This window comes from Python bivittatus, unplaced genomic scaffold (genome assembly GCF_059951505.1).
Source record: "Python bivittatus isolate LINGU-HERP-01145 unplaced genomic scaffold, Pbiv_v1 ctg000160_np1212, whole genome shotgun sequence".
Classification (NCBI taxonomy): domain Eukaryota; kingdom Metazoa; phylum Chordata; class Lepidosauria; order Squamata; family Pythonidae; genus Python; species Python bivittatus.
Window position 1 is genome coordinate 7,696,390 of NW_028277076.1, and position 15,335 is coordinate 7,711,724.

Here is a 15,335-nt window from a genome sequence, read left to right on the forward strand (position 1 = left end):
CACATTGGCACCAGCAATCAAAAGTTGCTTTCTCTTTCATCTTGGCTTAGGGAGGCCGGATAAATGGGACCCTGGAAATGAGGGTTTGATTAGGGAGCAATATTTGGGGGGGGCAGCTAAGGAGCCTGCAAGGCAATCAGCAGGTCTGTTAAAGACTGAGTACCCACATTCACACAGCATGCCAACTTGATTGGCTTAAACTTGGTTAGCTTCTGCAGCTTGGAATGCTGGCTTGTTTCATCAGCTTGTAATTCGGTGGACTGTATGGACGCAGAAAATGGGTTAGTTCAGAGGTATTTTGCACAAACTCATTGAGGTAGTGGAACAAAACTCATCTATCCATTCCTATCTATAGCAGTGTTTCTCAACCTTGGCAACTTGAAGATGGGTGGACTTCAACTCCCAGAATTCCCCAGCCAGCCATACTGGCTGGGGAATTCTGGGAGTTGAAGTCCGCACATCTTCACGTTGCCAAGGTTGAGAAACACTGATCTATAGTATTATAGTAGCTACCTAACCTTATTTCCCATCCATCCATCCTCCTCCATGTTTTCCAAGGTCTTCCCAGGGCTCTAAAAAAGAGGATTAACAGCTGCAAAAACAATCTTGGAAAATTAATTTCTCTCTTCCCCCACCAACTCCCATTACCATATTCCTTTTAAGGAGGCAATCTTGCCCTGTTTTCCTTCTTCCAAGGGGCAACGGATCTCCACAACAGCCCTTCAAGGTGGGGTGGGGTTAAGAATATCCAGACAGTTTCTCCCCAACTAACTTACAGCTAAGTTGTACCTGGTCAGCATTGTCCAAATCCGAGGCAGAATGTTCCATAAAACCTCAACATGGAAGATGGATCCACAAATCCTCATTTCTTTTCTCAAGCTCCACTGGAAGAAACCGGCCATGGCCCCCTGAAGAGTTTTAAGGCTGCCTTTTTCAAGCCCCACCCAAAGCTGAGTTGTTGACCATCTGAGATCATCTTGGAAGGTTCTTATTGAAGAGGAGAGCTTTATTCATGGGGAAGGGGTTCCTCATGAGGAGTTTCTGCTTCTCCTTCCCAGAGGTAGACTCTGAACACTCAAGGCGAGTCTGAACACTCAACAGGTTTTGTGCCCTTGTTCTAAAGGTTTTCCTGGTGGAAGACACCAGTCATTGGGGGTGCAAACCATGGTTTATCAGCAAGCGGTTATCTATTAGAGTTATATCCCAACTTTTCCCCAGGAGCTCAGGCATGATAGGAGAGGGACATGACTTGCATCAGACAATAGATGCAAGCTTGTAATGGTGGCACGTGCAAGTCATCGTTTTTCCATCATCATGGATGCATATGGATTCAAGGCAGTTTACTTAGGCATCACCCTAGACTGGGTTGAGAGTGAGCGATTGGGTCAAATTATCCAGGGACCCTCAGTGGCTATGGGGGGGGGACTAGATCTGGATCTCCAGGCTCTCAATCCAACATTGACCACGACATCTTTGGTGTTTTCTTCAACAAACCACAATTAAGCAAACCATGGTTTAATGCAACTGAGATCTTGTTGATCTCACATTTGAATCTGGGTTGGAATTGCCAGCTGCCGTTCGCAAATCACGTGAATCCCGCTGGGACATAATTGTTATTCTAAATTATGGATGTTGAGGGGTGTCTCTTCACGTCTTGGCTGGGGTCACACACAGTGCTTAACTCAGTTACTGGATTGTGAAGTTGCTGGATTCACACAATGATCATTATTTAACAAAGCTGGCTTCATACAACATACTAAGCCTCAGAAACAAGCCAAGGTTAACATTAATCAACCTTCAGCCTACTATTTAATGCAGCCATGAGGTCTCTTTGGTGTCATCCTAATGTAGCCACAATCCAGGCAAAACTCGGTTAAAATGGGTTGAGTAGTTCCAACTTCAGAGTGTTGTCAGAACCCACCAGACCATCAATTTACACCTGAATATGATTTGGTATTTGCAAGCAATACAAACCTGGCCATCAAGCTTGGTTAATCTGGTTACCCTGGATCGTGTGGATGCAACTTGAATGTAGGAACCCCCATTGTGACAAATCCCAGGCTACGCATTTGAAATGATGGGTTAATCCCACCATCGCTGTGCTGACATGCCTGGTTTGTGGGCTCTGCTCTCTGGCCACAAAGCCTGCACTTGTGAACCAGGCTTGCTTCAAACCTGGGGTGTCCAGCAGGAGATCAACTCTCAAGATGAATTTGCCTGCAGCCAGAGCGGAGGGAGGGACAGGTGGGGGAGACCTTGGTGAAGAAGATGATTAAGGATAAAAACAGGAGGTTGAAACATCCGGCATGAACAAAAGTATTTTTATTTGTGTTCAGAAATACAATGGGTTGGGGTGGGGGCTGTATAATCTAGTTGGCTGAGACGTGTTCTCACTTCACACACACACACAAACCCCCAGGGAGGGTCCATTCACATCTGCACTGCTTCCAGATGAAATCCATCGTTCAGTTTCCTTCTAGCCCTGTTTCCACAAAGCCTTGGGGAAGAATTTCCCTCTCGACTGTGGGCAAGCGTGTTCACACAACCTAGCAACCCAGAGCAGGGGAAGCCCCAGCAGATGCCTTCACCCAATGCTTGGTTCTTAAACTTGGTTAACGTTGACATGCACTAAGGCTTTGAGACTTTCTTTGGGGGGTGGGGGATGATTTCACACGTGGGGTCAACCCACCCCACCCCACCCCACCCCACCCCAGTCTGGTGAGTTCCTGGCTCAATGTGCCGTGCACACCCAGAGGCAGAAGGAAATCCATATCCAGGTGGAGGGTTGCGTGAACGCCGCCAGGGTGAATGCCAGCCTGCGTGTTTCTTTTAAAAGCGGTGCGTCCCTCCCCATCCCCACTGCCCCCTCCCCATCTGCATGGGAGCCAGGAGGACGGGGATAGACAGCCGGCTGCAACAGAGCTGCTCGGCTCAGAGACGTTACCTTCAAAGCTTTGGCGGCTCGCTCTGGATTCAGCCTCCCCCCGCCGGTTTGGGGGAAAAACACCCCACAGACTACCCCCTCGCTTCTTTCACTGCCTCCCCATTGAGGAACTCTTGGCCTCCTGTTGTTTCTCGCCAGCCGCCTCTCGGGGACCCCTCAGAGCCGGGCAGAGGGAGACCCCCGGCGTGGAGCGTGGTCTTCTCTCTTCACCCCGGAACCCCCTTCTCCAGAAGATGGTCAACGAACGCTGGAAAAATGTGGGGAGAGCAGCGCAGCTGGAGGATGGACCCCAGGAAAAATCTCAGGTATGCATCCTCCTGCTTTCTGGGGGGAGAGAGGGATGTGGGGAGGGGGGAGAAGAGGACGGAGGAAGCAGGAGGGCGCTGAGCCCCCCCGGGAGCAAGGAGCTGGTGCAGGAAAGCACCCGAGCTCAAAAAAGGGGGATCCGATGCTTTGTTCAAAATCTGGATGAGTTGCCCTTCACCCGGCCATCTGACTGGTGAATGTGTGTGGCTGTCAGTTGGGGAGGGGGGCATCCATCCTGCTGGAGCGGTGTGTGTGTGGGGGGGCGGTTTGCCATAACCAGCATCCTTGACTTGGAAGATGGACAGCCAAAGGTGCGATCTTAGGGACAGGCTGGGACCTAGGAGATGCCTCTGTCTTTAAAGAAAGAACAGGAGGACCCCCCCACCCCCCATCCCCACCAAAACTTTTCAGACTCCTGTTGATGCCGCCCCGTCTCCTTTGCCTTCCTGCACTGGGATGGCGGTGGGGGCACTGAAAATTAACAGCCAGAACTAGGCACGCGTTTGAGGATGGAGACCATCTACGAGGAGGATGCGAGGAGCTTTCCTGTCTCAGATTTTTCCTGCCCATTCGAGCAGAGGAGGATCTAGGAATTGGGGGGGGGGGGCAGAGGAGAGCACAGGTGCATAGCCCCCAGCACTGTGGAAACAGGTGGGCATTCACAGAAGGAAGGCTCCAGAAAGCCGAGGAGAGGGTTGGGTGGAAAACAGTCCCTGGTCACCTTGTCCCCTGTTTCCTTCCCCCTCCTTTCGTAAGAGTTGGGTTGGCTTATCCACAGCCTCTGGATTCCCCACCTTCCCACCCCACCTCCCCGAGGGACTGGCTGGGAATCAGCGTGGCTGACAGTTGGCAAATTCGCCCTGAATTATTTAGTTTATTTATTTACAGTCAGAATGTCATCTTGGTATTTCTTCTCTCCAGCTCGGGCGGCAAGGCTAGGATGTAAAGGGAAAAAACAAGGGGGGGGGGGAGCAGGAACCCAAATGCCAGCTAGCTCAACTCTATTGCTTGCCCATTCCTCCCCCCCCCCGCCCCCCATCGGTTTCAAAAGCTTAGCTAGCTACCTTCTGAAGAATAATATCTTCATCTGGATCTTCCACCTTGGACCCCTTTGCTTGCGACTTTTAAGGCAGGCGAGATGGTCAATCCTTAAAGGGGTAGCATCATTCCTCACATGGAGTACGCCAAAGCACATGTGTGCCCTGATCCTTTGCAGAACAACAGCTGCAAAGATGTTTCTGCTTTGAACTTTGCTCCTGGGTAGGAAAGTGTACCCAACTCTCTAGCTAAGGTGTGCGTCTACGTCCAGGTTACTAATTAGCAGATCACCGAATGGTCAGGCAACCGACAGATACGAGGAAGACGTTGGTACTGGTGTACCAATGCACACATGCGCAGATTTGGTGTCACACGCTCAAAACTGTGCACGCATCCCCCCACCAGCAAGAAGCAGGTTCTTTGCATTACTTTGTAAAACCAAGAGAATAAATCTAAGCGGGGAAATACAAACATGTGCCCACTTGTGGGAGACGGTGCAGAAATAAAATAGGTACCTCCATAAGGCCATGCTCCGTTGGCAAAGAACCTTTTCAAATGGGTCTATAGCCTTTGGTGTCTGCTGATAATATTGTCCTCCTCTTAGCATGCGTGGGAAGCCAACCCACACCCTTGTACGGGTGGAGAAGAGGATGTGCGGTTCCAAACGAAGTGGTGTGGACACTTCTGGCATGTTTTGACAGTGTGCTGGAATGAGAGAATCTACTTGCGTGACTAGACATAAACCGGCCAATCTTGTTTGCAGCCTTAGCATGTTGGGCAAACCCAAGGGGTGAGTTTCGAGTCCAGTAGATGGCAGAAAATGGGATTATTTTTGGGGTGCCATAGATACACACCAGTATGTAAGAGCTTCTATGTGTATAGGGAGGGGGGAAATGGAAAAGGCACATCTATTACATGCCTGCAAAACATGTGGCTGTATCACTAAGTGTCTTATTTTGTAGAGCTTTTTTTGAGTGTGTGGGAAATGAGACTTAAGGTGCAAAGAGCATGAAATCTCTGCTCTCTTGTTTGAGGGGCATGGAACCCTGACCTGTTGCCTTGGGGGCAGAGAGCAGAAGGCCATTTCAGACTTCATTTAACTCTTCCAAATGCAAGAGGGCACCATATCCTTGAATATATTTCCCCCCCCTATCACCCAGATCCTAGAAAGCTTGGGCATCAGGGAAAAGTAGACAGCAAGAGGATGGCCTACCATCAAGTAAAGAAGCTGGAAATGTGAGAAAAGAAGTTCAGATCGGGCCCACCACAGGACATGACCCTCACCCAGAAGTTCTCTTAGATAACCAGTTGAAGCAGCAAAAGAGCACCAGCCTGGTCCAGAAGTTCTTCTCAAGTCATCAGAGATGAATCCAAGGGCTGGGAAGGTGTGCTCATTTGAACATGGCACATATAGTACTTTCTGAAGAAGCAGGCAAAGAAGTCTCCAGGCAAAGAAGTCATCTTGAGTCTTTGGCTGTCCTCCATCAGTTCTCATGCAAGCTGATGAATGAGAAGTTGACGCTTTTTTCTGAGGAGAATGTTGGAGAAATGTGCTTGGAGAGAGTGTGGTGTCCATGTGGCAAAGGGCTGGGTGTGACAGTCCTATCTTTCATGGCACTATCTTCTCTTAAGTTTCCGTTTATCAGAAGACCTCAAGAGGGAACTGTTCCCATTGAGAATTTACCATTCTGATGCTTCTGTCCCTGCCAAGGGGGGAAGCTGTCTTTGAGAAATGGATGGAGGACTTCTTCTTCCCTTGAAGAAAGCGTTCATCCACTTTCTCTGCCCACAAATTGGGTGGAGAATTTCCAAAGATGGTTGGTGCCAAGCTCCAGTTGAGAGTAATTACAGAGAGTATAACTGAGTATTTTATTTGGGGCATCCAATGATCTGAACTGGAACTCTACCAGAATGAGAATTAGGGAATCAGACCAGACAGACAGATTGGACAGAAAGAGTCAGAAATTTTACTATTTATATTTAGAATGTGTGCTTTTCCTCCAAGGAGATGAACTAACAGATATGGTTCCTTATTCCACACACCCCAGATGCAGTTATATCCTCATAACCTGATGAACGTTTTCATTTTCCAGGGTTTCAAGCAGATTTTCCCCTATCCTACCTGAAAATGCCAAGGCTGAACAGTAGAACCCACTCAATGCAATGCAGCTCCCTTGCTGAATGTTGAAGTTAGTCCACTTATCCAAAGAAAATGGATTTCTTCAAGACTATTAAGTCAGGAATCTAAAATTACTCAACTGCACCACCAGACAAGCAAAACAAGGCTTGCAAATCTGTTACCTAGTAAATGTTGTTTATTAAATTATTCCATCTAATTCTTACTAATACGGTGGGGAGGAGAAAAACCTTCCAGAATTCAGTTTTAATTTTCAAAATCTTTGTGGAGAAGGGAAGGGGATTTTTCTATAGCTGGGGAAATTTTGCCATTTTCCTGTGGCAAAGCACAGGAGGAAGAAGGAGAAGAAAGGCTTGGAGGTGGGGTGGGGAGTGTTCCTGGAATAACATGGAGGTGTGGTGATCTCTGCTGCCCAAGATAGTTCCCTGGAGATTTAGACCTGATCTTTCAAATTAGTGCTGGGTGGAAAAAATATCCTTCCTTTTTTCTGCTGTCCTGATTTAACAAGTGTTTGTTAATTCCTTTCAAAGGAGAAGCCATTTTAGTGGTGAGGTGGTCTTCTTACCCTCCTATTCGATTCCAAAGAAGGACCTCATCTTCCCCTGGGAGAGAGAGAGATAATTACTAAAGATTTTTTAAAAAGGAAGATAAAAACTAATTCAAACGTATATAAAGTAAGAAAAGAAAAGAAAGAAATCAAAGAGAAAGGTAAAGGTGCAAGAAAGGGGGGGGAAGTAAAAAAAAATTGAAAAGGAAGAAAAAAGTTAGAGTTTTCTGATCTTCTTTACTGCAGTTATAAGTATAATGATAAATTTACCTCTTTCGCTAAAGTTCCATCATGACCGTCTTCTTTCTAAAATCTATCCTGCCTAATCATCAAAACCGTAAATCATAAGTTCATTTTTTTCTGTTTGATGCAAAAAGTCCATAAGGGTCTTCCAGTCAGCAATAAACATAGATATTGTCTTTTCTCTGATCAAAGAGGTCAATTTAACCATCTCAGCAAGTTCCATCACCTTCACCAACCCTTCCTCCACTGTGGGTAGTGCCAAATCCTTCCACCTTTGTGCATACTTCCCATGGGACTTTTTCAGATGGGAAAGAGTGGGTAGGCCTCGAGGCTTTAGAGATGGAACCACAAAAACCATAAGCCTATCAGGCGTATGCCTGATATGCCCAAACTAGTGGCTGGGTGGTCACCAGGAGACAAGGTAAGAGGTATCCAGACAATTTCAGTGGGTTAAGATAAATATTGGGGCTAATGCCGTCTACCGTTGGGAGGACTGTCTTCTAGAAGTAAGCAGAACCATTCAGCACCTTGGACAGGGAGAGGATCAGCACCTTGGACAGCGAATGTCCCAAAGAGGATTATCTAACATCCATCTCTTGGATTATTCCACTCAAGACCAATCATTTCATAAGACAAAAACATTTTTTTCACTAGCCAGTTGGTAATCCTGACAATATAACTAGCAGTTGGCCATGTTCATGCAACTTACTAACCCTAAATGGGGCTGGCTGGCTTCTGTCTCAGTGCAGGTCATTTGCTGCCATTGTTTAGGGCCATGCAATGGTTTGATTGGAAGAGATTCTGTCAGAACCCTGAACTGGTTTTCTAAATCAAAGGGAGCGCCTTGAAGCATTGATTTTTTTTTTTTTAGAGCATCCATGCTCCTTTTGCACATATACACCTGCGTTTGTTCTAAATCGTTTCAAAAGCCTGAAGCAGGCTGACTTCCTTCAGTGATTCAGTTTGTATACCCTAATGTGCAGGACTGATTTTCTCAATCAATATTTTGAGTCAAATCAACTCCGATCTACCCTTCCCATATTTATAGTTTAGTGCCTTGTGTGCACTTAAATAGCTGTGGTTTATTCACCCAACTGTTATTAAGCCTGTTGGGTGAACACCACAATATTGGTACCTTGGGCAAGCAAAGGAATGATTCAGCTTCTTTATCCCTTCACTGGATTTGTAGCAGAGATGGGACAAAGGAAGAAGGATGGGTTTCAGCATCTTCCCTTTCTGGGAGGACAAAATAATATCGGGGAACGGGAGCTTGGAGAGGGACACCATGTCTATTGGGGAAAAAAAATATCTTGCGGGTGGGAGCCAGAAGCAACTCATCTCTCCTTCCCTTTGCAATGAATTTAAACAATTTAAACACCTCTAAAAGGGGCTAAACGCATTTGGTCTTAGTGACAGAAATCTGGGTTGGTAACATCACAAGCTGTAGTCTGTTTGGTGTCTGATCCTTCCTTCCAGACCATGTAAAATGTGCACCAGTGTTTGTTGGAGGGGTTCAGGCACAGGAAAGGGGACATGTGTAATGAGGGCTCTTTCAGAAGACAACATTGTCTTGCTTGAAAGTGTCTTTCACAGCCAACTGGGTTATTCTTGCCTTGTTAGACGAGGATCCAGATTCTTGAGACTGTGCCTGAAGTCTTTTTCCCAACCTTAACACCGCTGTGTAGAGTAAAACCTTTGCTAGGAACAATGTGATAAAGCAGTAACTCAGACTAGATTGTGAAAATGAACTCCAGCCTCAGTATTCCCATGAGAGGTAAAGTGCAACCATGTTTCCTTTGAGAAAGAAAGCAGAAAGATTGTGTCTCTAAGTATCTCTCTCTGGGTCTATACGCCAAAGTACATAACGGAGGCTTCCGAACAAATTAATTTTTGAGTAAAGGTTCAACCCTAACCTGCTTTGCAGTGATCTGGATTTAAAATGGCCCTGGCTATTTTAACTGGAATGGATTCTTCCAACCTGAGGACATCTTTACAAAGAACCAATCAGTGTTACTTTGTAAGTTTTTCTGATCAGGAGAAAGCTGTGGGTTCAAGGCCCATGGTGACTTTGGAAGGCCAGGTAGAAAGGTAGAAGCTCATCTTCGAAAAGTCTGCTTCTCCCTTATTTACAAATATTTTTATAGCATCCTTCAATTATATTCCCAGGCTGGTTTATTCAAAGAAGAAAACAATTAAAATGTAAATACCAGAGAGAGAGAGAGAGAGAGAGAGAGAGAGAGAAGACTACAAGGAGGGGGAAGAGAAGAGAGCCAAAAAGAAAATCAGCTGCAAGACAGAAAATTATGAAAATCTTGAGATGCGGCACAGGACAAAAACTGCATATAAATAACACAGGAAAATTAAAATAAGTTTTTTGCAGGATGACTGAAGGATATTAAAGCAACAATCATAATAGCCCCTGAGGATACCACAAGGAAAAAATTACAAATAAAACTACAATAAAAATACATAACCTCAAAATTAAATAGAACAGCATGTGTGTGTGTGTACACACACACACACACACACAGACTGATTGGAAGTCTCCTTCCTTGTCTTCTATTACACAAAAAAGACCACAACTAATTGTAGTGCTGACACGTAATGCATATCAACAATCAATTGTTGCAAAGCAAATGCAGATTTCTCCTTCCTATGATATAATTCCTTGATTTAGCCCCCATAGACAGAAAGTCCACAATGTTGTCAGATATTAGGGATACAGCAAGAAGAACATATGCACTGATTTAGCTCAATCACATGAACCGCTCTGTTGATTACAGGTCCAAAGATGGCAATATGAGGACAAGCTCAAACTATATGAGTGAGCATCCCAACGCCTGCTGAACTGCATCTCACACAGCAAGGCAAATGCAACCAGGACTTATTACATATTCTCTGATGGGCCCCAAGTGCACCAAGCAATTTTTAAAATAGTATTAACCTCAATGTCAGGGCACAGAAACTAAGTTCACATGACTTAAAGCAATGGCCCATTGTTTATCAAGATGGGACCTTCAGGCTCATTACTCCAGAAGTCCATGTAAATAATGAATGTCTAGCTCTTAGGAATTTGCCATGCTTTGATTTGATCTTGGGGGTACATGGGAACACAAATCAACACAAATCACTGGAACAACCAGCCTGTAAGATCTTAACTTTTCAGCTGGCTTCATGCAACATGTCTAAACAGGTCATTTAGGCTCAGGAGCTGCATTGGGAGAATATTCTATAAAAGGCTGATGGGTTTCAGTCTTAGTTACATCTTTCTGCAGCTACGTTTGGGTTGAAAAAGCCCAGCCCAGTGGGATACTTAATGGGTGACTCCAGGAAGCAATTATCTTGCACAAGCACAGCGCATGGAGTTCTAATGCCACATAGCCAAACATAGTCCTGAAAGGCCACTGCAAGCACCATACAACAGCCCCCCCTAAAGCTGTGGGATTACAATACCCAGCATTTTTTCAGTCCTGTTGATTGGTAATACTGAGCAGTGCAGTTCTTATAGTTAGGAAAGGGGTCACGTTACCAAAGATAGCTTATTCTATTTTAGATTGTCTCTTCTTTTTCAGTGGTTGGGACAGTATCCTGCTAAATCCAGAAGTGGCTTACCCAGAATTGGGGAATGAAGGAAAGTGGTCACCAGATATTGCAAAAGCATGAATTCTCCCTTCCAAAGACTAGGCAAGATGGAAGGAAGGAAGGAAGGAAGGAAGGAAGGAAGGAAGGAAGGAAGGAAGGAAGGAAGGAAGGAAGGAAGGGTTAAGAGAGAGAAAATATGGAAGACTGAAAGAGAAAGATTATGAGAGTGAATAAGAGGAAGGGAGGAAGGGAGGAAGGGAGGAAGGAAGGATTAAGAGAGAGAAAATATGGAAGACTGAAAGAGAAAGATTATGAGAGAATGAGAGGAAGGAAGGAAGGAAGGAAGGAAGGAAGGAAGGAAGGAAGGAAGGAAGGAAGGAAGGAAGGAAGGAAGGAAGGAAGGATTAAGAGAGAGAAAATATGGAAAACTGAAAGAGAAAGATTATGAGAGAATGAGAGGAAGGAAGGAAGGAAGGAAGGAAGGAAGGAAGGAAGGAAGGAAGGAAGGAAGGAAGGAAGGAAGGAAGGATTGACAGAGAGAAAATATGGAAGACTGAAAGAGAATGATTATGAGAATGAATGAGAGGAAGGAAGGAAGGAAGGAAGGAAGGAAGGAAGGAAGGAAGGAAGGAAGGAAGGAAGGATTAAGAGAGAGAAAATATGGAAAACTGAAAGAGAAAGATTATGAGAGTGAATGAGAGGAAGGAAGGAAGGAAGGAAGGAAGGAAGGAAGGAAGGAAGGAAGGAAGGAAGGAAGGAAGGATTGACAGAGAGAAAATATGGAAGACTGAAAGAGAAAGATTATGAGAGTGAATAAGAGGAAGGGAGGAAGGGAGGAAGGAAGGAAGATGTATCACGTTTTGGAAACCATAAGGCAATGTGAGATGGTGCTATCAATCTGTCACATAATCCACAAATGCTACCTTTAATTTCCTCCTATCCTTGGCAGTGAGTTCCAACAGTATATTCAACAGCTAACTGACTGCTCGTCGGGTTGTTCACCATCTCTTGCCTCATCACCACTGCTTAACATCAGAGCCTAAGTCCCATCTAGACTGAGAGGCTGAAGTCTCTCCTTCACCCTTCCTGAAGCTTCTTTCTAGATGGACAAAGGTGATCCAGGGCATGCCTTCCCTGAGAGAGAGCTATTGGTGTATTCCACATGGATGCTTCCATCCTAAATTTATTTCCACTGAAGTTAAAGCCCTATTGATTCTGATGGTGTTGACTTTTGTGGAAACATTCTTAGAATTGCTTAGCATCTCCTGATCAAAGATAATAGGAAACAGAACTCCTTGAGTCTGTGAAATTGCCTTTTGTTCAAATAACCATCTGGGTCCAACAATGGGAACAGGTCCCCTGTTCCCTTAGGCCTTGGAAGAAGGTGGCCCAACCTTACTTATCTCAGTAAGGGTACTGACAACTTTGGGAGCAGATTCCAGTCTGAAAGCCAAGGGACAGAGGGGCAGGGCTGAAAGTGAGCAAAGTGTCTTTACCTTATAGAAAAGAAGATTAAGCATGGAGAGAAAGCTATTCAGCTATTGAATAAGAACTTGCCAATAAGGTCAGGATGCTTAAAAGATTTACATCTCTCTTCATTCCAAGATGCTCATAGCACTGAGGCAGCCCAAATGTTGGGGGAAAACATGTGCGTGGTCTCAAATAGCTTTTTCTGAAAATACTGGATCCCAATTTAACCTTTGGCTAAGAAGCCAGGGAATTCTATGGCTTGAGGTTACCACCAATCTGGACGTTGCAGAAAGCTCAGTGCTTCCTTTTCTACCTAACAAAAAACATTTGTTTGTCTTCTTTTCTTTGATGCCTAGAAATCCTTTCCCTGGGGACTGAAGGTTGTGCAAGCAAAAACTACCTCTTTAGTCACCTGGAGGTGATTTTTAACTCTCCACAGGCGATCAGCTAGGTGGCTCATAAAGGAATCTCCACAAATAGGTTGTCAAAGAAGGGGTTAGAAGTCACATTTTCAAAACAGTGGGATAATGGCATTGCTAGTTGCTGCTTTGCAGGACAGCTCTGTAAAGACTTCTCAACACTTCCTATTTGGCCGCCCCACCCTTCTACTGTGACGGCTTACCTTGCAACGTAGGTGAGATCCAGACACTTTTTCTGCAGCTTCCAAGGGCAGCAGCATTCCAATATCAACCACTTCTTCAGTCAATCTGGAGCACTGTTGGAAAAGCAAAATCGCAGCAGGTTAGAAAATGTGGTTGCCTTAAACTTGCCTATAGCAGTATGTATGATTTCATGAGTTGGTACCTTATGTCTGGTTGAGTTGCCTTTTGGTTCCAGACCTCATCCTGCTTCTTAGCTCCCATCTCTGGCACCATGGTTTACTTTGGACTAGGTTGACTACTGACCCTCGGTTTGGGCTCTTGTGCTGTTTCTGGGCTTCCTGCTCCTTCTTAGTTCTTGTCTCTGGCAGCATGGTTGACTCCACATTCCTGTTTCTGGCTTTTGACCTTTGGCTCTTGAGTCTTCGATTCTGGTTCCAACCCCTGGCTGATTCTAGACTTGTCATTCCCAGTTCAGCTCTCACTATCTTGCATTGCTCCTCAGTTCCTGCCGAGGTCTGCAATTCTTCTTAACGTCAACCTTGAGCTGACATATTTTGCAAGTGAACGAAAGCACAATTCACAACCAGATGAGAAAAACTCAGCACTAGCAATCCTTGGATCTGAGCATCTGCTCTCTGTAGCGCAAATCCGACTCCTAGGGAAACTTAGACAGCACATCTGAAAGGCAACGATGACCTTTCATGCAGACCATCATGTGCACTGAATTAGCAGAAGGCCCCAAATGTCACCAGGTGGCCTTGAGCTTTTCCACCTCTTCTCCATCAGCAACTTAGAAGGTCTTCATGACATCATCCAACCATCACTGAAGTGGTAGAAAGCTGGTCTTCAAGTATTGCTATTTTGGTAGATTGATGGTTGGATGACTCTAGAAGACCCTACTATGCTGGCATTGGGGAAATGGCTTGTACATCCTGTGCAGGGTATCCAAGTATATTTAGCACCATCTGTTGTAAAACTTGACAAAACAGGGATGAGAGAAGCATTCTAATCTTCAAAGTCTTTATCTTCATCTTGTGGGAAAAGAGGAGGAAGAAAGCAAACCGCCACCCATTCCAGGTTCACCCAGCTTTCACTGCCAGATCTTTCTCCCTCAACACACACTGTCAGATGCCACTAGTGAACCAGAGAGCACCACCACCACCAAAAAAAAAAAAAAAGTTGGGTTCACACAATACATCCACTCTGGTCCTCAAATTAACCCATTCATGGTGCTTTTTGAAGGCACTTTCCCTAATGTATACTGCTATTCTGTTTGCATTGGTTTGAAAGGTGACCCACAGAAATACAAGATGAGGACTCAGGTATATAAACATTGCAATGTAGATCAAGGGATATTCAGATGTAACTGGAGAAATTAAAAAATCCACCACAGCTACATTGAAGCATTAAAAAAAAATAAATCTCCTTGATTGATCTGAAAAAGTAAAGCAAAATTGGACCTGCCTGGTTGGCCAGACTGGGAACTTTGAAAACATTCTGGGTGAAGGGAATGACAAACTACTCCCATATTATTGTCAAGAAAAGTACATGGATGTTATCATAAAGTCACCAAGAGTTTGACCCGCAGGACTTTACCAAAAATCTTAGCATGTCAAGTGGTCAGTTAAGGGTGTGGTGCATAGTTGGATAGAGGATCAAAAGAAGAAATGTACAACTCAACTTTCTATGTCCCTCCTATAGGAACTCCTGCTCTATATTTTTAAGCATTTGCAGACAGACTTTGCTGGTGCATAAATTCCCAGGATGGTTTACAATTCCTTAATCAAAGATGCAATCAAAATTTAAAGTGCTGCAGGCTTAAAAACACACACACACACACAGGCACACAACAACAAAACCTAAATCCAAACTCAGCAATGCAAAAACCTTGCAGAGATAAAACAGCTGCAATTTAAAAGGTGGGAGATGCTTAAAACATCGATATCAATGCACGATGACATCAGTGGGAGTTACTCGAGAGAGGGGAAAACAGAGAAATGCAATCTTGGGAAGAGTGCCCTTAAGCTTTGCAAGACATCTCAATTTCAACACAAATCACTGTCCCAATAGAGGAGAATCTCTGGAGCTCAGGGTTGAACTGTGGAGTCCTTGGTGCTCTCTGAGCTTGGTGGTTTTCTTGCAGACGTTTCATTACCCAACTAGGTAACATCATCAGTGCGAGGGAGGGTGGGGTTTGCTCCCTGTTTATATACAGCAGCTTGCCCTGTCGGTGTTGGTAGGCGTGTGGTTTTCTCCATGGTAGCTCCTTGATTAGGGTATTATTTTCTGCTTGATTGTTTGTCTAGTGTTAATCCCTGCTTATCTGGCTGTTGGCTGCTGGAGAGGATGTGTTCTGGTCTTTTTGTTTCCTTCTTAGCTTGTTTAATTGTCTCTTTTAAATGGTGTGTAAATGTGGTTTATCAATGTGTGCCTATTGATGGCTGATTTGTCTGAATACCAAGCTTC

General features: G+C 44.9%; 1 protein-coding gene across 1 annotated transcript in view; it reads left to right on the forward strand.

The window, feature by feature from the left end:
• The first annotated feature begins 3,177 nt into the window (after nucleotides 1–3,177).
• Nucleotides 3,178–15,335, forward strand: part of FIBCD1 (fibrinogen C domain containing 1) — a 54,895-nt gene continuing 42,737 nt past the window's right edge. The window contains exon 1 of the mRNA XM_088146743.1: nucleotides 3,178–3,249. Within this exon, the coding sequence (XP_088002869.1) occupies nucleotides 3,178–3,249 (72 nt within the window). The remainder of the gene's footprint in view (nucleotides 3,250–15,335) is intronic.